The sequence below is a fragment of the Polypterus senegalus genome, chromosome 6 (genome assembly GCF_016835505.1).
Source record: "Polypterus senegalus isolate Bchr_013 chromosome 6, ASM1683550v1, whole genome shotgun sequence".
Lineage (NCBI taxonomy): Eukaryota > Metazoa > Chordata > Cladistia > Polypteriformes > Polypteridae > Polypterus > Polypterus senegalus.
The window spans coordinates 165,999,329-166,024,169 of NC_053159.1; the positions used below are offsets into that span (position 1 = coordinate 165,999,329).

The window sequence follows — 24,841 nt, forward strand, 5'->3', positions numbered from 1 at the left end:
GACTGACTGAGCTCCATTGTTGTCAGTCATTTCCTAAATGAACAACAACACCAACAACATTTATTTATATAGCACATTTTCATACAAAAAAATGTAGCTCAAAGTGCTTTACAAAATGAAGAATAGAAAAGTAGAAGACACAATAAAAAATAAACATAAATCAACATTAATTAACATAGAATAAGTAAGGTCCGATGGCCAAGGTGGACAGAAAAAACAAAAAAAAATCTGTAGGGATTCCAGACCAAGAGACCGCCCAGTCCCCTCTGGGCAAACTCTGGGAACACCCACTTCCAGTTGCCACTAGGTCTTAGAAGTGGGCTTCCACAGTAAGTGGGGCTTCCGCAGTCAATGCTGAACTGATATTAGTCATCCTCTGGCCATACTCTCTCAGAATTGTGGGTGAAAAACGAGATGGGGATACTGCTTACCTCTGCTTATCTATCTATCTATCCATTATCCAACCTGCTATATCCCAACTACAGGGTCATGGGGGTCTGCTGGAGCCAATCCCAGCCAACACAGGGCGCAAGGCAGGAAACAAACCCCAGGCAGGGTGCCAGTCCACCACATCTATCTATCTATCTATCTATCTATCTATCTATCTATCTATCTATCTATCTATCTATCTATCTATCTATCTATCTATCTATCTATCTATTATAGAGTGCCTTTCTATCTATCTATCTATCTATCTATCTATCTATCTATCTATCTATCTATCTATCTATCTATCTATCTATCTATCTATGTTAAAGAAACTTTAGGCATCTCAAATTCACTGTGATTCAAAATGTATTTCAAGAAATCCAAAGTGCAGTTTAAGTTGTGTTTAAAAAGACAGACAGTTGTTTAAAGATATTTTATTATTATTTTGAGAGATTTTAAATACAATTAATGATGTGTGAATTGCATTTAAAATATCTTAAATTATTAATCATTTCTAAATAACATATCCATTTTAAAATATCTCAAAATGTCCTCCTGTTTGTTTTATAATATCTGCAATTAATTTTAGATAATTTTTAGATATCTTAAAATAAACAGGTAGCCCTGTTGAGAAAATTGGACATTTTACATGAAATAATTTTCACATACCTTTAATTATATTTCAATTATTTAAAAATGCATAGGAGATCAATGTGAGATATTGCAAAATACATTTCATGTATTTTTAATGTTGCAGAATTTGAGATATCTGAGACTATACTGTCATATATCATGAAATGTATTACAGATACCTTAATATGTATTTCTTAAAATTAGCTTCCACTGTCTAAACTGCTGGGTGCATTTTAGGGTATCTGAAGTTCATTTTCAAATGGTCCTCCAGTTTGTGATATTCTCCACATCCCAAAGGAGTGCCTGCTAGATACTGGTAGCACTGATGTGTCCAGGTACGAATGAATGAGCCTGGGTGTAGGCATACGTGTGATCAGTGGTGTTAGGACAGACGGTGACTTCCAGCAACTCCCTGTTTGGATAAGGGGTTTAGGGAAATGAATCAATTAATGGATTAAATGTTTACATGAGGTCTCAGATGATATTATTTATTTGTATGCCCTTTTTTTGTATATTCTAAATATACTTGTTTAATCATTTTGTTTAACCTTGAGGTCAGGTAAGATTGTAATAAGTGGATAAGGAAGGCTGTATGCCAGTGGTCCATGCCTTATTAAAATGTATGATTGCCACATTCTGTTCCAGACATTGCTTGTTTATTTATTCTCTCAATTATTCACTTAGCAACAAATATCACACATTTCTCACATAGTATCACTGTCGTTTTCACCTGCTAAGTGCTTTGTTTTCTTACACTATTCTGTCACCATTTAGCTGTCTTATTTTCCGTCACTTTGCTTTGTAAGATAATGAAATTCCAGTAAGGAGACACGACATAAATGGGAAAATAAGCTTTGAATGATGAGTGCACAGGAGCTACATTTTAGCAATGTAATATATAATTTAAGGGGTAATAGTAGACTAGTCAGGGGTGACATTTTGGTTAGCACTGTTGACTCTGATCTATCTATCTATCTATCTATCTATCTATCTATCTATCTATCTATCTATCTATCTATCTATCTATCTATCTATCTATAATACAATTACTGTCTATCTATAAACTGTATCCCCACAAATGAGCATTATTATGGTGTTAGTGGGACTTACCAAGTCTGTTATTGAATTGGTCTACTCTTGTAAAGTAAACTTAACACATACCCAAAGACTCCAACCAGATCCAGTCCATTAAGCACTGAGTGATGCCTACACAGCCTATCACTCCTCAGTATTCCACATGATGCACCCTGGTCCCTGACAGTTACCTACCTAGACACATAAAGGCTGATGCGTCCACACCATGTCCTCAGATATAAACTATACCTAAAGGCTGGTACACCTTAATCCCCAAGAATAATTTAGTCACCTAGAAGCTGATACACATTGGACAATGCCACTCACCAACCCATAATGTGTTACACTCACCTGTTATATCTCACACTAGGAAAGGCAAACAGAATAAGTGGAGGTGACCAGAAGAGGAAACATTAATCAAGCCTATCTTTCTCATGATCAAAAATTGTAAGCTAAGAATCAAAGTAAGAAACAATGGCGAAAAGTGAGGACCTACAGAATCTAAGTAGCTCTAGTCTATACAAGCACAAAGGGTTTTTATGTATTTATCCATAAAATTGAAATGTTGATGAATCTAACATGCCAGTCTTTTTAGAGGCACCCCAATGACAATCTCAAGAACTGCACGCCTTAGCAACAGTCGTCATATGTCTTGATGTTGATGACAGCGGCACAAAATGCCAGTGTCACAGGAGAAACAATACAGCAATGAAAATGATACAAAATAATTCTTAGTACCTGATCTTGAACTCCAGAATACAAGTAAATGGCAGATATTATAATATCTGCCACATAGAAAAACATATTGGGACCTTAAAATCGAGAAGGGGGCTAAAGACAACCACATAAAATTTTAAACTATCTGACTCAAGACACCACCATGCAGTCCTCTGTTGAGGCATCCCCTCAGCCCCCTAACCTTGTGGGAAAAAAAGTGGTGTTTGTCCCCACACAAGCTGTCATGTATGTACTTTATTATTTCAATCACTCAAGTTGTACAGAAAGTATAGAAATATAAAAGCAAAGTACTATTTATTAAAATTAGAGTCATAGAAAATGAACTACATGAAATAAATGATATAAAATTGTACATAGATTTCTGGACGTAAAGCCCTAAACAAAATGTATCACTATTTCAAAATTAGAAAGCTTATTTAATACTTCCTGTAAAGATAAAAGTAACATCTGTGTCAGAGCAGAAGATGGTGTTTTTTATGTCCAGGTGGATCGTGTCTCTCTCTAAGTTCTTTTTTGTTAGGGCAGCATCAATAAGCAGCAAGGAAGCTGGACACACTAGAATGGCGTCCAAGGAAGATCTCTGGACCGGAAGGACGTGTGGAAGATAGAGGAGACTCAAATAAAATTCTTATTATTTTCCACATATGATGTCCTACCCAAACCAGTAAAGCTACATCAGTGTGGGCTGACACAGAGTTCAAGTCATGCCCCATACTATCAGCCTGTTAGTGGAGCTTTGTTGATGGGAAGGTCAGGTTAAGGCATGAACAGATCTTGGCTGGAGTGGTTTTAGGCCTGGAGGAGGAGAAGAAGAAAAGTAAAAACAACACCAAAATCAAAAGGTCCTGATTCATCGGATTTTTCAAATCAGGAGAAAACTCTAGCAGAATGTCAATCAGCACAGGAGTTTTGGCACTGGCTGCTGACTTAGAAAAGAGACAGTGTCTCAAGAAACAAGTAAAATACCCTGACAAGATTTTTTTTAGCTCAATGCTCAGGCTACATATAGTTCTATGGTCTAGTAAAGGTGGTGATCCTTAAGTGGACTATACTATGGGAGGAGAGAATGAAGGAAGCCCATTAAAGAAAGTGTGGGAAGTGCCAAGCACTCATCCTTCAATGCTAGAGGTGGGGATGGCAGGCATGGAATCTCCCTGTGGAAATAAGCTGCAGAGGATTTCCAGGTCAGTCACTATGGAGAGCCATTTCCATTTTGGGGATTAGATGTTCAACCTGAATGTAACTTGTGGGTAATATCACCAAGCAAGCTGAGTCAGTATCAAGATGGTTGTGGCTGAAACACAATGAACACTGGAAGAAATCACTCAGAAGAAGGGAGAGTTGAGTGGGTGTTCTGGTAGAAATCAAACATATAAATCAAAGAAAGAAACATATCCTCTACCAGGACAAGTTTGATAGAATCTTTTTGAGTCAGTAATCAGGCACGAGCAAACTTGTCCATTGCGTCCTTTACTCTTCAGAAAATACTGAACAGGGAACATTCATCACAACAGTATGTTACAGGATGATCCCAGAATAAAGATAACTGAATTTACATAACAGTGTGAAATTAATGCATACAAATCACAGACAAAAGCATAAATGTGCATACACACAAAAAAATCCAGATGCATAAATCTGTGCGCAAGCCAACTTCCACGTTCTTCTGCTACATAAATCCCGGTCAGCGTGAAAAGTGACGCACATGCACGCGCCTGCTGCCACTCCCCAACTCCTCCCAGAATTACGCCACTTTGAATATTCAAATCAATATAAATAACCTTTAAGCTCAGCGTTCTGTAAAAAGACAATGGCAAAAGCATGGGGGAAAATAGAAGAATTTCAGTGAATACCAAGTGGAGGCAAGGAAAAATTTACTATTTGTTGTTTTAAACAGTGGTATAATCAACAAAAGAAAGTTGATCAAGTGACATAGAGTGTCGGAGAAACGTTCAAAGTTCAAGTTCACAAAGTCGCACAGTGCCCAAAATAAAAAAAGAAATTGTCAGATATCAAAGTCGCTGTAAAAAGGTTAGTCATAGCCCACCGTCTGAGTGTCATATGAAAGCTTATTAAGGTACAGAGAAAAGAAAAACAAATAGGGCCACAGTGAGAAAAAAGCTCAAAATGTCAACTTTAACTTTAATCACATAGTTTATTTTGTTATTAAAGTAGAACATTATAAACTTCATCTTAAAATCGTTTAATTTACTAGTTTCTGAAATCCCATCATAAACTAAAGTAGCACGTTAAATGCTTTGTTTTGTATTTGATCTTCTCTGTGCTCTGTGTGTGAATCACTACGTGCTTCTTAAACGGGCTTTCTTAGAATCCATTACATTCGTGATATTACAGCTCTCTGAATAATTAAAATACTGAGACGTATACTTGATATCATTTTAATGATGATAGGAGTTAAAGTATGTTATTAAACATTGGAACACGGTGGCGCAGTAATATTGACAAACTGGCGCCCCGTCCACAGATTGTTCCTGCCTCATGCAAGATGCTTGCTGCGCCATGTGTGACCTTCGATGAAATAATTTATTGGCACAGTACTGTCTCTTTCAAACATACTAATCAACAATTACTGTCCTTCCTTTTCTTTCTCGAAGTACCCAATCGCCACACTATCAGCTCTGTAATAGACGTTAAACCATCTGTAAGCTTAGAACGCCGATTCTACCAGAAATTATACAGTAAAATCAAGCCCCGACTTATCCGTGGGAGAACTTATAGTATAGTATATACGGTAAGTCGCCGAACATGCTTGAATGTTACCGTGCATACATAGTCTAACTTATTTGTTAGGTGATGGCCCCAGCCAACATTCTGTACTCTACGTTTTCTTCAGCTTTTTTGTTTTTTTTCTCAATGATCTTCACAAGAGCTGGGGATTGGGTTTTAATAAGCGATGATAAACCTAACTATGATCCTAGAGTAAAAGGTGTGGGGGTCTCCCTTAGTGTTTTGAATGCACTGACACAAAAATATTATAATGAACAGCAGTTTGTGTTGCACGTACCGTATAAGACATAGTTAGCAGCTATTTATGGCTTTCTTTCTTTTTTTTTTGTTTTTGAGAAGCACTGCACTAGAGCCAATTTATCATCGCCAGTCCACTAAACCTGCATGTCTTTGGACTGTTTGAGAAAATCCACATAGACACTGGGAGAACATTCAAACTCCAGATCCGGGATGTGAAACCTGGTCTGCTTACTGTGAGGCAGCAACGTAAACAATGCGCCACCTTCACTAAAGTTCATGGTCTCTTTAATTTTACTAAAATGACATGATGATGACAGAATGATGTGACTTTTCTTCATTTTTTTTTTATTTGTATTTTCACTTTACATGAGCATCTTGTACATACTCTGTTTTAGCTCCATCTTTTATTCATTTCCTGAACTAAAAAGGTTGGCTTTCCTTCTTTTTGTTTTGTACTAACAGCACCAGTTCTACATACTTTGTCTTCTTTTTTACAGGGTTTTTGGTGGCTTTTTCCAGGATATCAAAAGAAAAGCTCCACATTATCTATCGGACTACACAGATGCCATCAGTCTGCAGTGTCTGGCGTCGTTCCTGTTTCTGTACTGTGCGTGCATGTCACCTGTTATCACATTTGGCGGGCTGCTGGGAGAAGCCACTGAAGGTCGTATAGTAAGCATTTCTATGCGTTTTAAACATTAACCAGCATGCCTTCTTGTTAGCTTTTTTTTAATTAATTGTTGTTAATGATTTGCAGGAATGAGATGACAAAAGTTCCATCTTAGTGTATGGCAAACTCAGAGCATTCTTTTTATAACTCTGCCTTCATTAATTTGATCTTTTCTTTCCTCCTCACACAGTGTATGTAACGTTGCAGGGTGCAGGCGACTGACTTGGTGTTTCTGTTCTTTTCAGAGTGCTATAGAGTCACTATTTGGAGCCTCCATGACTGGAATTGCCTATTCACTATTCGCAGGACAGCCGCTCACTATTTTAGGAAGCACAGGACCAGTGCTTGTGTTTGAAAAAATACTGTACAAATTCTGCAGGTACGCCATCTTCTCCATTTTATAATGCATTCACTTGTGGGTGATCCAGATGGAGGCCTTTTTGCTAACACTTTATGACAACCTTTGTCCATAAGTCATATAATAAACTCTAAGTGCCTGTGAGGAAGGAAAAGCATTCTGGCCATGATGGAGGATGATTTCTTGCCTGGATGGGAGGCCGTAGTGGAAGTTGGGAGTTGAGATTTGACCTTGCCGGAACACGTTACATTCTTCATTCCGGTACGAAAAAAGGTGATAAGTGGACAGGGTGAACGGGAGTGCTGGGAGTCAGTGTTCCTCCAGACTAAACCCACTTGAGATACCTGCAGTGTGGCATGGGACTTGAGAGTTTAGAAGTACAACCCTGTCGGCAGTTCTGGTGCTAGGTTATTTTGGGTCCTAGGCCAAGCTTATCAGTGCACCAACTGACTGTTCAGTTTTTCCCTCCCTTATGATCTGCACATTAGGTGAATGCCTAATTCGCATTTATAGTTGTGCCAGCCATGCCTGTCGGGGACTTTGGGTATTGCAAGGGAGCGCTGCTGGGGAAGGACGATCCCAGTTTACATCTGACCTGGAAGTTCTCCAGATGACCAATCCTAGGATATTGGAAGCAGTCCTGTGTCCAGTTTAAAAAAAGCCTGCAGCCTCAACTTGAGGAGACAGAATTTGTAGGCAGCAAGTTACACTCAATTAGAGACGGAAGGAGGAAGAGAATCGATTTGTTTTGAGTATTTTGGCTGGAATTTAATTAGAAAAGTGTTGGTGGTAAATAGAAACCTTTTATTTGAACCCGGAATTATGTTGGGTAATGTTGTGCCTGTGGTTTGGGCTCAGTGGCACCCCCTTGTGGTTACAAAACATTATATAATGCTTACAGATCATTAGTTCAATAACATTCAGATAGTTATAAATGTCAGTAAATAAAAGTGTATAAACTGGAAATAGTTTATAATGTCTTTAATTAATAAGTCATTAAAAATATTGCTGGATATAATGTTTCTTTACATCTTTATATTGTTGTAAATCTTTTTACTGTATCTAATCTAAATGGTTTGCAAAGGGTTACTGATGAATGTGTTCATAAAATGTTACCCATTCATTCATTAACTCACTCATTGACTCATTTTTTCAAAGCTACCTATTGCAACATGAATTTGTACTAATCAAAATAATAATAATTGATATTTTAGATGTCACTGCAGTTGACTGCAGAGTGCCATGTCATATTAATACTTGTCAGTTATTTTTATTTAATATTCACCTTATACGCTGGGCCTTTAAGACCCCAGTATGTGTCATGTCAATGGACAAATAGCCTGTGATTGAATTCTTTACAGGAGGCAGATTTCCATCAGGTGTCATCAAGTATTAATGCAGGTGTCTGATTTTTACGCACGTGCAGTTTAATGTTGGAGTCTTCATTCTGTTTTTCTGCTTTTCAGAGATTACGGGCTATCTTACTTGTCCCTAAGAGCTTGCATCGGACTCTGGACAGCGTTCCTTTGCATCCTCCTTGTTGCCACCGATGCCAGCTCCCTGGTGTGTTACATCACCCGTTTCACAGAAGAAGCTTTTGCAGCTCTTATATGTATTATTTTTATTTATGAGGCCTTAGAAAAGTTAATTCATCTCGGAGAAACATACCCATTCAACATGAATATCAAACTTGAGAAACTCACGCAGTATTCGTAAGTAGCAACTTTGTAAATGTTAAATTGGGGCTTCAGTGAATAAACAAGTCAATCAAGTTCTATTTTATATACTGCAGTACCTTTCATAAGGAGCAGGATCACAAATAACAGTACACTTGAAAGGCACTGAAAGTAGCAAATTCTAACTGCAAAGTAGATCATCGGCAAACAGAATAAGGTGTTCAAAAGGCAAAGAAGTACATGAAGAAAATTAATACAATGGAAAATAGATAGGCGTTTATTTTTGAACCTCCTCTTTCCAGTACAGGAACACATAGCATTTCCTGGCAGTAGGTGCAGGGCACAGTCTTGGACACACACACTGATACTCAGACTACTCACCAATTCATCTAACAATTAGACAAATTGTTTTATATTTATTTATTATAGTTGGAATGATGACACATTGTTTAACACTGATGACTCCCACGGGCCATGTATGGTTTGCATGCTCTCCCTGTATTCATGTGATGGTCCTTCTGGGTGGTCTGTTTATTCTCACTCACACCTCAAAATGTGTGTGTTAGGATTCATCCGAGGCCCAACTCCCAGGCTGGGTTTCAAATGTGCCTTTTATGCCTGCTTCTTCTTTTTTTTTTTTTGTATGTACCACACATTTCTTTAAGGCAGAGGAAAACCCACAGTCCCTTGCGGTTCATTGAATGCACTCATGGAGTTAGTGAATTCTAGTGTGTTTTGCGTTGCTTGACTTATTGTACTGGATTTTGAACCCTTGCTCTGTTTTTTAACTTTGTCTACTGGATTATAAATTGGGACTTGTTTGTTCTGCATCACTTTGCTGTTTTTCTGAGCTTAATTTTGTTTAACGGAGCTTCTGAAAGAAAAATCTTTTTATTGATAAAGATTTTACGTTTGTACTTTTTTCATTGCAAACCAGGCCAGTGTAAATTCATGAGTTTCAGCTGATTTCCAATTTGATTTGCCATTTTCCAAAGCTGATTTGCCATGCTGTCTGTTGCTGTAGATCTTTGTAGTGTCACCTTTTGAATGTGTGGATGGTTTGAATTCCAGATGAATGACATTATAATTGAGTCTAATGTACTAAGGAATGATTTGTTCATGTATATAGGGATACTCTGGAATTGATATAGCAGCTTAGGGGTGCTGTTCATTTTGAAAGTATTCATTATTTCTGCTATGGTGAGCTGGAAGGTGGACCACCTATTAACATCTTGTTTGATTTTATATTTTAATACTTCTAAAATTGTATTGAAAAGATCTGTATATTTACTTGTGATGCCTATGCACTGATATTTAAGCTGTTTTGATATTATGAACAAATAGCTACCCAACCCATTATCATGTACTAAAGAGGTCCCTGGGAAAAGCTTATTCAGAAAGATGTGTGTATCAGGTTAACTGTTGATTCCAAATTGGCCTTACAAGAATGTTCAAGTTCAAGTTTATTTTGTATTTTGTACCAGAATGGTAACATAAGCACCAACAAAAACCAAAAAAGCCACCAATAATCAAATGCATCATGTACAGTACATACAATTACAGTATTTACTGCTAACCAAAGTACCAGGGACTACTCGGGCATATTTTTATTATGGGTTAGGATAAGACAGAAAATATTTATGTATTTATGTGGTTTTTTTTTAAAGTTGACCCTTATATCATTGCTGGCTGACATGATCCAATCCCACCCATCATCTACTCTTCCTGACTGATGACTGTCAATATGTCTGAGCTCACAAGTCAAGAATTTGGTTTTTTTTTTGTGTGTGTTTGAATTCCATTATTGTGGTCATTTCTTGCTGGGTTGGAACCATGAATTCTACTGGTGGCTACACAAGTAGATGTTTAATACCATATTAATAAATTGGATGGCTTGTTGAATAATTTATCATTGTTACAGCATGTCAGCTGGGCAAAACTGTGGAGCTCATTTTATTGAACTTCATGATGAAACTTTTGAATCTCCATAAACTCGTTATGTTAAGTTGTGTTACCATAATATACATGCAAACTTTCATGAACATCCACTCAGCTGTTTTGCAGTAATGTGTGCATTTTGTGGGGTTGATCCTAATGTTACTACTGCCCAATGAAAGTATTGAAACTCCATGAAGCCTGCATTTTAAATTGCTTGAACAACAATATAAATACAACATTTTAGGTAGACAGAGTTTGAGTGATTTTTGTGTTGGTCCCTCTTCACACCACATAACCCAAAGTCATCATTTCCGCTGCATCACTGACTTGGAATGTAGCTCTTACTGTAAATAGATCCAAACCACAACGATATGCCACTTTCATTATCACCAGCTGAATGGTTTTGGTGTGATAATGACGTTTAGGTTGTGTGCACTCTAAATACAACTCTGTTTCTCAATGTAAGCCTTGAAAGGCCTTAAAAATCTAGATTTTAAATTATATCAACAGTAATAAATACATTTTGACTTGGCTGTTCCAGAGGGATGCATTTTTTGCCCTCTTCATTACAACCATCCTTCCCGATGAAATTTTTACATTATCAGTCAGTCAGTCAGTCGGTCATTATCCAACCCGCTATATCCTAACACAGGGTCATGGGTGTCTGCTGGAGCCAATCCCAGCAAGCACAGGGCGCAAGGCAGGGAACAAATCCTGGGCAGGGCGCCAGCCCACTGCAGTTTTTGCATTATCATATGTCCTATATTTTAGGTTGAACAAGTAGCAACCTATAAAATTTAACCTATAAATTTCAGTGAAAATCCATTTATGCATTTTTGTATGACTGGCCAACAAACAAACAGACTCAAAATGATCTGAATTTGAAATAAGGTCCTTAGTGTGCAAAACAGATGAATAACATCAAATAAAGGCAAAAATTTTAAAAGATAGACAAGGGTATTGTGAGTTATTTATATACATAGATGAGATGAAGTGATGAGATAAGAAAAACTTTATTAATCCCATGGGAAATTCAGTATAAATATGCAAGAACACTTACATTGTTTGTTATTATGATGGCTGTTTAGTTTTCTTATGACTTGTGAGTAGAAATTGTCCCTGAGTCTACTGGTGTGAGTGCCATGTTTTCTGATGTGAGGATTGAGAAAAGCAACTGTGCAGAATGGCAGAGGTATTTAATAATCCTGTGTGCCATTCTAAGACACTGTCTGATATAAATGTCCTGAATAGAAGGTACCTGGTTTCCGGAGATATTTTGTGCCATCTTCACCATCCTCTGCAGCACTTTGGGGTCCTTAACCTAGCAGCTCCTGCGCCAGGAGACTGTGCAGTCAGTGAAAATGGACTCCACTGTGCACCTATTAAAGTTACTAAGAGCAGATGGAAAAGTACGCACTCTGTTGTGAGGAAGTAGAATTGTTGACGAGCCTTCTTGACTTTAGCTGTTGTACCCACCTTACTTTATCAGTGATGGTTATTCCAAGAAATTTAAAGCTGCTCATCATCTCAGCAGCATGATGTTGAGTGACACTCATTTTCTGCTTCATTAAGTCTATGACCTGCAACTTGTTTTTGCTAACATTAAGGGTCAGGTTGTTCTCCTGCCACCATTATGTCAGCAGGTTTGATCTTTTCTCTGTAAGTCATGTCATCACTGTAGATGATTGGATCTATGATGATGTTGCAGAAGCTGGGTCTGGCCTTACAGTCAGAGCTGAATAAGGAGTACTGAAGAGGGTCTCAATGCACTACCCTGAGTGTAGAAGATATGACATGAGTGTGGTTGTTGGTATATATGTTTGTGTGTATCTGAATGGGTCCTGTGATAGACTGGCTCGCCCTTGTATCGCAATGCTGCCAGGCTAAGACCCAGCATTCAGTGACACTGTCTTGGAATAAGCAGATTTGGGAAATGATGTGTTGTGTTGTGTTGTAGATCTGAAAGGAAATCATGCAGAAAAAATGCTAACAAACTGTGACCCCGACTGAGGTTTGAACAGAGGGCTGTGTAATTGTGAAGCCTCACCACTAACCATACCTTAAAGACAATTAGAAGTTCATAACCATTTTCTTATGACAGACCAGCGTGTTTATGTTGGATAGCATTTCATTATTGACATTCTGAAATTTATAAATAGAAATGGGTGTTAAGAATGACACAATGTATGGGATGTTTTTGCAGTTATATCCTTGATTGATCTTTGTCTTATTCACTGTAATGTGCTTGAGTAAATAAGCACGTAAATAGCAGGGCTGTCCTATAGAGACAATCCTTACTCTGAATGACATTGTCCTGAGCAAGTTCAGGTCTCATCTCAATCCTTTTTTGTTATAACCTTATTTTTAAATTCTCTCTTTTGTAGGTGTGTATGTGTAGAGCCCCCAAATCCAAGCAATAAAACCTTACAGTACTGGGACCAGCAAAACATATCGGTGTCTAATGTATCCTGGGGATCTCTGGATGTTCATGTAAGTCAGTGTTGCCTTCACTTACATTCTGACTGCATATGTGCTACCCTTACCATTTCGGTACAATTAGAGGACATTTCCAGCCATCCATCTGTACTTTACCTATTCCATTAAAGAATTAAAGATTGTGGGTGAATGTAAGCTTCCGGCAGCATCAGGAAACAAGCCTGAACAGGATTCCAGTCAGTTGCAGGGTACACTCATGTACATGTACACGGTCACACTCCCTCACACAAAAACTTTAAATTAACTGTATCCCACATTTAAGATGTGTGAGGAAATTGGACTCCCACAAGAATAAAGAAACAGAGACAGCTTTATCTGTAGTGATCCTGACAGGAATAGACCCAGATCCCTGGAAATGTAAAATCCTAGTGCTAACCACTGTTGTGCCATGGTACTTAGAAAATGAATCAGGTCAGGTGAGGTTGGGGAGCATGCACTGGAATAGCACATTGCCGCCCTCACCACAAAACAAAACAGCTCGGGATCCTTGTTGGCAACCCCGCAGGCAGACATGTTGCAGCCAGATGTGTCACGTGGATGTCCCCTTGGTCTGGTCCAGCCACTCGGGTCCTCAACAATGAGGATCCTGTGAGCTTGATCACTTTTGGGGAATCGCACCACATGGCCGTAGTGTTGTAACTGACACTCCCCCACAATGCAGGTAATGTGCCTCATTTGGGACTCTATGAACAACCGCTCATTCAATACAAAGTCAAACCTGAGGTACCCAAGGATTCTTTGAAGAGACACAGTACCAAAGGAGTCCAGTCTTCACCTCAGGTCACTGGGTAGCGCCCATGTCTCATAACCATATACTGTAGCAAGACAGGAAGCACCAGGACTCTAAAGACTTGGACCTTCATCCTTTTGTATAGATATCGTGAGTGCCACAAACCCTTTTCCAGCGACCTCATAAACCCCCATACTCTCACATGTATTGACATGTCTTAAATTATTGTGGTTAATCCTTACCAATAAAACAAAAAAGAGGATATAAAAATGATAAGTCAGTGTCTCCATCTATTTTGTCATGTTAATTGAATTCAATTAGATATTCAGTGCCTTTCTATTTTCTGTTGTCTGCAGTAGCTATGAATGGATTTTGAGGTGCCACAATTTGGAAATTGTGATGCAGCTATTGTTGATTTATTCCCTTCTAGCCCTGTATCTATTTAAAAGTTTAATGTGGAGAAAGTTTGCAGTTTTTATACTACTGGGCCAAATTCTTAGCCTTAGCAAATGCAATGAGAAACACAACATCCCTCTGCTGTCATCAGTAGTCTTCATAGCAGGTTACTCTTGTTGACAGCCGTGGGGAGAAACAGGACACAACACGACAAGGTGTCAAGGTCTACCTAAAATCTTGGTTTATTAGCAGAAATTCTAATAAAAATAAGGCAACAAAAGACAAAAAAAAAGTGGAACTTGATCAATTTTGTAAAAGCAATGCTTCTGTTGGCTGCAATTGTGGGTCCAAAAATGAATACCAAAGTCCAGCTGTTGCAGCGTTTATATAGGGATGTTGTTGGAAGTACTGTCACTGTTCTTCCGAGCCCACCTCCTCCACTCTTTACCTGAAACAGGAAGAGAGCTGTGTACATCCATCCATCTACCTATTATCCAACCCGCTATATCCTAACTACAGGGTCACGGGGGTCTGCTGGAGCCAATCCCAGCCAACACAGGGCACAAGGCAGGAAACAAACCCTGGGCAGGGCGCCAGCCCACTGCAGGGTGCGCACACACACACACACCAAGCACACACTACGGACATTTTAGAATCGGCAATGCACATAACCTGCATATATACACTGTCTCAAATATCGAAATCCTTCAGCTTCCTTGTTAATCGTTTTCACAAAAGTTTTCAACAGTTCAAGGTTTATAGGAAGAGGAGGTAAAGATATCTTTGTTGGCTTGACAAGTGGTTTTTGTAATATACTTTAATGCCCTGGAATCAAATGCTTCCGACATGGCCAGTTGTTGTTAATGTAATGAGACTGTTTAATGAGGCTGTCCCATTTGCAGTACTTGGTATATCCGAGCTTCATTCCTTGTAGCAGGGCCACTAGTTTTAGATCACCAGAGATGTTGCAGTTGTAGTGTATATGTAGTTAAATTTGGGGCTGCTGTTCGATTAAAAAATGTAATCGTGCAAATAGATTTTTAATCGAAATTAACTATGTATTAATCTCAATTTATTCTATTTCCTTCAATCATATAAATACGTTTCTATAAAACAGAAATCACTTAGTGGTTCTTTTCTAATACAAAACAGCTTTAATAATTGATTGATTTTGCATATTAAACTACTCTAGTTAGTTTATTGAGCAGAGCAGAAACAACATCCAACAACCACCAAACACATACCCGGTGGTTAGTATAATATTTGAAAAAACTATAGGTATGGTTTGAAATGCGGTGTTGCAAGACAATATACCAAAGGCACTAAATTACACAATCAATTAAATATTTAAAAACAAAAACATCAAATCCTGGTTCAGTTTTGTGCACGATCCGCACTTTTATAGGTCAGGGTGTGTTTAAGTGCAACATACAAAGGCGTCAACTCCACAGCTGTTACCTGGAGAGGAGTCATTAATTAGATTTAAAATGTGTATAGAGCAGGCTTTTAAAAAGCAAATAATAGACTGAAAAAAAATTAATAAAAAATAAATATGCATCTGATAGGATTATTCATTTAGATGTTTTAAACTGCATGTTGTCATAGAATACATCATTTATGAACTGTAAAATAAGTCTGACAATTGTAACCTTCAGCCCAAATGGATGGAAATGTTAGCATGATCAATTTGCACTGATTACGGTGTAGTTTTATTGGTTATAGTGTAATATAGGCTAATGCAGGATGTAATGTAGGCTACAGCTGGTAACATAAAATGAATTAAGCAACAAAGCAATACCATGTCAGCTTTGGTAGGAGTCTGACTGAGGTGTAAGAAATCAAGTGATTTCACTCTGTGTCATCTGTTCTTTAGCTGCTCAGACATGGATAGCACGAGCACCGTGCTGTTTCGGGTCAGATATCCTTCCAAGGGTGACCGAAAAAGCTTGATGGCAAGTGTATTCATTGCCAGTGACAGGGCTGACTGACTGGCATTCTGTCTGCCTAAACCTCAACAGCCTCCATTTAATGGGTGGATTTGGATTAGCACACATCACCATATTAACGTTTACATTACACGAACCATCTTGTTCTGGACATTTCACCATACTGCATGATAAGAGTTTCTTTATTTACTGTCAATGTGTGAATGAAGCATAATGGCCAGGATGACTCTAATTCACAGTCTCACCCAGTGCACAGTGTCTTGTCTGTCTGTAACATTAGCATGACACAAAAAATGAAACTCATTCACTCTGCTTGTATAAACTGGGTTGATTTTATTTGTTCTCATGACATTCACTGCACTTCAAAGAGCTAGTATATGCATTATATGGAACAATGTGTACCAAAATATGGGATAAATTGTGTCCCTTATTGATTCAATAAAGTGCACAGCATTTTATGTTCCAAAATGCTGCTTCATAAGGAACAGGTTGCAACCCTGCTTGTCTGTGTTTGATTGAAGATTATTGTCAAGAAACAACACAGGAAATGATCAGGCACTGGTAACCTGCTACTACTATTAATAGACTTGGATTCATTCGGCACAGCTTCATTAACAATGTGTGAAGCGTGTTCAGAGTAACCGGATTAAATTAACGCATTTTGGGATTGCATTAAAAAATTAATCGCAGAAATATTTAACACGTTAACAGCATTTAGTCAGCAGCTTTACTTATAATATGAGAGGTAACCTCAAATACAGGCAATTGCAACAAGACTGTACGTAATGGGAAAATTTAAAGGTGATTTTGTGATTATCAGACCAAAATCCATAAGACACACTTAAATGTGATCATGAAGCAAAATCTTCATTGAGGACTGCTCTTGGTGCCAAACTACCACGAGGTGCCTGAAGCATGTGTCACCACCTCTGGCCCTTCTTCCTTTTGCCAGCTGAGCTCTTGCCACCATCTGATCACATGACTCCAAGATGAAGATGCCTTTAAGCCCAATCACTTGTAGTCACTTCTGGTTTCCTTCCTGGACTATTTCCTGTGTCTAGAATGCAATCTGGAAGTACTGGATCTGTCCACCGACAACTCGCCACCCCAGATGTCTCTATATTCCTAAACCCCAGACTTCAATATAATTTTGAATTCAGTGAGAAGTCAAACAAAATGACAACCTTTTATTGGCTAACTAGAAAGATTACAATATACAAGCTTTTGAGACAACTCAGACCCCTTCTTCAGGCAAGAAAATTTTGGCGAAAGCCTACTGCTAACTTCTAGGGGGTAGGGAACTCCAACTCCTTACAATAATGCACCCCACCAGCCTTCCATCATTTTTATATCCCCAAAATATCTGTTTTTGGGTTTAATCCATTATTAGATGTATGTTTCCTATATTATGTTGATGCTACCATTACAGAGTCATGACCATAAGAGTATTAAAAACACAAAGAGCAAGAGCAACAATGACTTACCATTAGCTGCCAGGATGAACTCTGGCATCATTGACACTGAACTGCATTAAAGGTATTGAAAAATGGAATGACAAATGAATGAATGGCCCTTTAGTTTACAGTACATAGTGGTACATGTTACAGGGTTACTCTGCCAAGGCCCCTTAAAGCTAATTCCTCTGGCTCTTATCTGTAGTGCTGCTGACGTAGACGGTTAAAAAATACAAAAGCAATTTAGAATTTGTACTTCTAGCAAACCATGTTTTCATTGTGTGGAGCAAGAGAAAGTGATCAATAGCTGTGTTAGAACTTAATAAGCTGACATATGGGGTGTTCCGGGACCACGGAGAGAAAATGTGTTTCAATTTGTGAAGCTCCAGACTCTTCTTATAAAGTACCACATGGACTGTTCCTCAGAATCGTTTGTTGTTATTAATGTGCACTGCACACCATGTGCTGCTAGAAGCCTGCTTTAAGTAGGAAGCTTTTGGAGGGATACAGCAATTTACTGGAACATGCCATGTGTGCTCATATGGAGTGAAGCAGGCAGCAGAGATTAAGGGCAGTGGCTGGCAGATTTTCACGGATTACCAGTTTCAGACGCACAACATTTTTGATGGACGTCTGTCACTTTCTCGAAGCACATTTATAATGGACGTCTGTCACTTTCTCAAAGCACATTTATAATGGACTTCTGTCACTTTCTCTTTGTGCAGTGGGGCTGGCAGGGAGATTGTGTACTATGGCATCACCTCAAGTGCCCATTCAAAAGATGACCATGGTACACATTGTCTGTCATAATCCACAAAGCATTTACATGTGTAGTTTCAGGATTCTTGTCAATGTGTGGGGTGGCACAGTCATTAGTGCTTCTGCCACATAGCTCAAGGAGTACTGAGTTCTTGGAGTTTACCTTGTTTCTCCATGTCAAATGGGTTTCCTCTGGGTGCTCCTGTTTTCCCACATGTGTGTCCTATGATGGACTGGTACTTCATCAAGGGTTGAGCCTGAAATGGCTAAAGCAGGTTTGAAAATGGATGGATGGATATCAGTGTGTGAACAGCACACATACCAACACTAACACAGTAATGTATATTAAGTGAATCAGAAGTAATTGTGCTATAATCACAACAGCATGCATTAATAACCATTTCTGATAACTACAGGTACATTTCAAGTTAATTTAAAAAAATAATACTTAATTCATCTAATATCCTCTTCATAAAAGTTATCATCTGATTTCCCTAGCCCCAGGACACTTCCTATACAGATTAATTACACAGTGATTACCCAAGAGCTATTAATTCATAATTAACTGAAAGCTGTCAACTGGCATTTAGTGAACTTCCTTTTGAGTTCCTCACTGCTCCATAATGTCTGCAGATAAAAGTAGGGATTCAGTTCTTCCATCAATCTCTTTACTGGCTTCATTTTTCCATTATTCAATTGCAGAGAAACTATAATGGCCGAATCAAGTATAATAATAATAATAATAATAATAATAATAATAATAATAATAATACATTCCTAACATTAATATAGTGATTTTCTCACTACTCACATGTGAGAAAGTAATTAAAACTCCCTGCAGTAAAAGGGACTACCAAGGGGATACTGAGTGATTTGGAAAATGTAGAGGGAGAAGTACTGCTTAGATTAAAGAGGCTAAAGTCAAACGCATCACCAGGACCAGATAATATTTATCCTTGAGAAGTTTAGCGAGTACATATATAAACCTTTGACCCAAATTTTTAGGAAGTCACTGCAGACTGGGGATATACCAAGAGCTGGAAAATGGCAAATATTATCCTGTTAAAAGGTGAACAGGCAGATGCAAGCAACATATAAGCTTTATATGCATCACACATAAATTAATGGATGGAATTATTAAGGATAGGATTGAGCAGCACGTGGCAAGAACAGGAGTTTTACTGAGCAGTCAACGTGGGTTCAGACGAGGAAGGTCATGTTTTACTAACATTCTGGAATTCTATGAGGAAGCAACAAAACTGTTATTTACCTGGACTTTCAGAAAGCATTTGATAAGGTGCCACATGAGAAGTTGGGCATCAAACTAAAAGAAGTGGTAGTTCAGGGTGTGGTGTGTAGATGGGTGCAGAATTGGCTCAGACACAGGAAGCAGAGGGTGATGGTGTGATGAACCTTATCAGAATTGGCTGATGTTAACAGTGGTGTCCCTCAGAGGTCAATGCTAGGGCTGCTTCTATTTATAACATACACTAGCAAAATACCCACGCTTCGCAGCGGAGAAGTAGTGTGTTAAAGAAGTAATGAAAAAGAAAAGGAAACATTTTGAAAATAACGTAACATGATTGTCAATGTAATTGTTTTGTCACTGTTGTGAGTGATGAGTGTTGCTGTCATATATATATATATATATATATATATATATATATATATATATATATATATATATATATATAGACACACACACACATATAAACATACACACATACATACATACACACACATATATACCCAAAAATATATATATATATATACATACACACACATATATATATACATATATACACTCTTTGGGGTGCGAGCAACTGTTGCTGGGGGTGCCAGAATTCATCAAGGAAGAAAAATGAAAAACATTATTTGTACAAAATCTTAATTTATTTATCCATTCCTAAATAATTAAATGGGCAGGCTATTTCGTATCAGTGCAATACACTGTTTACTGTTTAACGCTGTTATGGCGTTATTTCAGTGCCACTATTCTGAGCACACGTAAAAAAATATTGAGCGCACGTAAAAAAAGATTGCAAGTGCAAGTGTTGCATTTTGAAGAGAAATTTATTTTGAGCGTACAAAAGCTGAATTTGAGTGAACAAAATTCATTGCTGCGTGCAAAAAATGTATTTCAGTGTTTGCGCTTATCCATATACACACACACAATAGCACCCCCTCTCGCTCAGTTTTTTCATTTGCGCTTGCTCGCAATGTGTTGCTTGCGCTCACAACATTCTCTGCTGCGCGCTCAACTCTCTGTACACCGTTATAAGTGTGCCACAAAACCAACCAATCACAGACTTGGTTTCAAAAATTCTGATTGGCCCTTACGGTCTCCAATCAGCTCGCTAGCTGCTGCATTCCGGACACCGGAAACACTGTCCACTCAGCCTCGCTTCTTGCAGATAGAGGGAGTTTTGATTTACTCTGCAGCCAAAGAAGAGATGGCAGATGTAATAATAATGTACAAAATGATTTTATATTACTTACATGTGGCCGGGACATGTTGTTTTCGTGCTGCTGTTCAGTATTCGACGACATAAAAGAGAGCTACTCAAATATAATTTGGAGAGTCAGTTGGCATGGTTGTATAATGCAACTACATTATACTACACCAACGATAGTCTTAACAAATAATATATTTTAAAATAAAATAATTAAAGATATTATCCGCAAATTGGGGTTTAATTGAGTTTAGCTGGATTTAGCTACATTTCGGACTGTTTCCGGAATGCAGCAGCTAGCGAGCTGATTGGAGACCGTAAGAGCCAATCAGAATTTTTGAAACCAAGTCTGTGATTGGTTGGTTTTGTGGCACACTTATAACGGTGTACAGAGAGTTGAGCGCTTGCAGCAGAGAATGTTGTGAGCGCAGCAACACATTGCAGCAAGCGCAAATGAAAAACTGAGCGAGAGGGGTGCTATTGTGTGTGTGTATATGGATAAGTGCAAACACTGAAATACATTTTTTGCACGCAGCAATGAATTTTGTTCACTCAAATTCAGCTTTTGTACGCTCAAAATAAATTTCTCCTCAAAATGCAACACTTGCACTTGCAATCTTTTTTTACGTGCGCTCAGAATAGTGGCACTGAAATAACGCCATAAAAACGGATGACTCCCGCTCTTACGTGCAAGTATGCATGGATATTATGAACTATCGTATCTGTTCAAGTTCTATTTAAATTTTAAATAGAAGGAATTTTTATTTAGTTAACAGAAATATCTTTGGTAGGAATGTAAGTTAAATGTAGGCATCATTGCATACATTTTTCTTCACTATAGAAATGTAAAGAGTAAATTCGCCTTACATTCCAACCAAAGATATTTGTGTCAACTAAATAGAAGTTGAAAAGATATATTTTTTCGAATGTGATCGCACAATTCAGATCGAGTTGACGCGCACTACATCGAGCCCGCGTGCTATTGTACTCTCGCCTGCGTGCCTCAATAAGTCACCCTCCCCTCACTCTTACTTTTTTACAGTTCATCTAATGATTAAACTGAGTATGGCTTTACCAAAACAATCATTGATGGCGAATAAAGTATCCATTATTCATAAAGCTTCAATTGGTGATCTGTCTTTCTGCGTTAACCGCATATTTTTTCATACGTCTCAAACCAAGGGGGTGCGAGGGTAAAATGAAAGCGGGAAGCGCTGATATATATGTATGTGTGTGTGTATATATGTATGTATGTATATATATTGAAATAGTTTTATGTGAAATAATGCAAAGAGTACACGACATGTGTTTCGCCCTAATTTTGGGGTCATCAGGCGTACATACTCAGTGCACCCCCTTTCGGGAATCGAACCTCAGACGTTGGCGCTAGAGGCGAAGCCTCTGCCATTGTGCCACGGCGTGTGGTTTGTCTATTTGAGAGTATGTAGATCGGGGTATATATATATATATACCCGTGCTTCGCAGCGGAGAAGTAGTGTGTTAAAGAAGTTATGAAAAGAAAAGGGAACATTTTAAAAATAACGTAACATGATTGTCAATATACAGTAATTGTTTTGTGAGTGTTATGAGTGTTGCTGTCATCAAGGATTTGATTATCATTATTTCTTTCTATCAGGTTCGTATTTGTAGGATGTGTTGTGTTCAAGTTACATTCCGTGTTTGTCAATTGTTGTAAAGATAACAGGTTTCATTCATCGATTCGTTTCTTACTGCATCAATAAACAGCTCGTCTTCCTCTTTATCTGAGACCTGACACACTGCATGGACGGGTTTTTTTTTACACTGTCTTCCTTTAGCGGGACATTCACTTTTTCCACCGTGTGCTTTGTTTCCACAGTAGCTGTACATATGAATATGTTTGTATGTGTTACACGCTTCATATTTTTTTGCTGCCTTCTCAATTGTGTAATTCGGTTTTTGTTCAGCACTCTTTGGAACTGTTGCTTTTTGTCTGTGCACTGCGTCAGTTCACGTCAGCCGCTCGGTGTACATGCATCGAAGATTCCCAGCTGTGCTGGTGCCATCTCGTGCGATGTCCACGGCTGTATTTAATGTTAGCTAAGACCCGGCACTTAAAAGTTTCTCTCACAGTTTCGCTGAGTTTGTGCCAAACACCACCCTGACCATCTCATCTTCATCGTCTGCATAAGCATAGTCCTTCACCCGTGAATATTTAGTGGCAGTGTTTCTATTGGATTGTCGCTGACGGACGGCCTTATATGGGCAGGCACTAAAGGCCATCGAGCAGAAGTCTATTATAGTATATGGATGAAAAAATAGGTTCCAGTTATGACCATTACGCGTAGAATTTTGAAATGAAACCTGCCCAACTTTTGTAAGTAAGCTGTAAGGAATGAGCCTGCCAAATTTCAGCCTTCTACCTACACGGGAAGTTGGAGAATTAGTGATGAGTCAGTCAGTCAGTCAGTCAGTCAGTCAGTCAGTGAGGGCTTTGCCTTTTATTAGTATAGATAAATGATTTGGATAAGAATATAAATAACAAGCTGGTAAAGTTTGCAGATTATTCCAAGCTAGGTGGTTTGGCAGATAATTAACAATCCGTTGAATTACTACAGAGAGACTTGGACAGCATACAAACGTCTGCAGATCTGCGGCAGATTAATGAATGTAAAGTATTATACATAGGAAATAAAAATGTTAAATTTGAATATGGAATGGAGGTCTGAAAATCGAGAGTACACCTTATGAGAAGGATTATGGAGTCATAGTAGACTTGACACTATCAACTGCCAGACAGTGTTCAGAAACTATTATGAAGGCTAACAGAATGTGAAGTTATATAGTGCCCTGATATGTAGAGTACAAGTTCAAGAAGGTTATGCTCAAGCTTTATAACGTAATGGTTAGAGCTTTTTTTGGAGTACTGTGTGTAGTTATGGTCTCCTTGCTAAAAACAAACATATGTAGCAGTACTAGAAAAAGTCCAGAGAAGAGCGACTAGGCTGAATCCATGGCTACAGTGGACAAATCATGAGAAAAGATTAAAATGGCAGAGCCTTTTCAGTTTAACACTAGAATTCCAGAAGAATATGAAAAAACTCGTAATCCAGGCCGACCTTAAATCCCTTCGCACCTCTACCATCAGTGTCTTTTGTTTTGTAAATTAATCGATCAGCACAAGCAACAAGCAGCCTGCTGTCCCATCTCCTGCCTTGACGGAGCTCAACTCGGTGGAAAAAGTGCTCCCAGCTCAAGCCAAGGCTCCTTATCTGTGTGTGATGTGCCTGGAGTTGTATAGGGTAAATAATACAGTATATCGTTATTTGGAACATACATTTGATTTGAGTCTGTAACACCTGGTGTAAATTTTGGCTACGTGTAAAGGATATGTGCTTGTTTTTTTATTATTCGGTTTTATTTTCCCAGTGATGTTCACGTAGTACAACAAACTTGCCTCTCCCTCTTTGAGTTGATGGCATTTATCTCCATTCTTTTCAAATGAAGGCCACTGGCACTGAACACTGAAATCTTACTCTAGCACTTTAGAATGTACATTAAATAAACTATGAAGAATGTTAAAAGTTAGGATATACTGATCTTAAGTAGAAAAATCAAATTATACACAGGTATGCCATACCACCTTGTACTTCTAATCAGTTTCATACAGAACAGGCATTTTTCCTAACATAATAATAATAATAATAATTCTGTGTATTTATATAGCGCTTTTCTCACTACTCAAAGCACTCAGCAATTGCAGGTTAAGGGCCTACCTCAAGGGTCCAACAGAGCGGAGTCCCTTTTGGCATTACGGGATTCGAACCGGCAACCTTTTGATTGCCAGTGCAGATCCCTAGCCTCAGAGCCACCAACCCACCATATTACATATCTGAAGACTGTGGAAAACATCATTCCACTCTGATTCAATTCCTGTCCGCCAAATAAAGCTTCATGCTGGGAAAGTCTTAGTCCTCGTTCTTGAGTGGTACTAATTTAAAGGATACGCCTTGCTTTGCTTTAAGCACTGAGCCCTGTACAGCCTGTGAAGAGCTCTCTGCACTCTGCTACAATACTTTCTGGCAAACCCAGTAATGGGCTGTTAGTGGTTTATACTACTATAA

The 24,841-nt window shown here is 38.4% G+C and overlaps 1 protein-coding gene across 1 annotated transcript in view; it reads left to right on the forward strand.

The window, feature by feature from the left end:
• Positions 1 to 24,841, forward strand: part of LOC120531773 (sodium-driven chloride bicarbonate exchanger-like) — a 337,177-nt gene that overhangs the window by 272,753 nt on the left and 39,583 nt on the right. Inside the window, 4 exon segments of the mRNA XM_039757493.1 lie at positions 6,360 to 6,534; positions 6,778 to 6,911; positions 8,357 to 8,602; positions 12,889 to 12,994. Of these exon segments, the coding sequence (XP_039613427.1) occupies positions 6,360 to 6,534; positions 6,778 to 6,911; positions 8,357 to 8,602; positions 12,889 to 12,994 (661 nt within the window).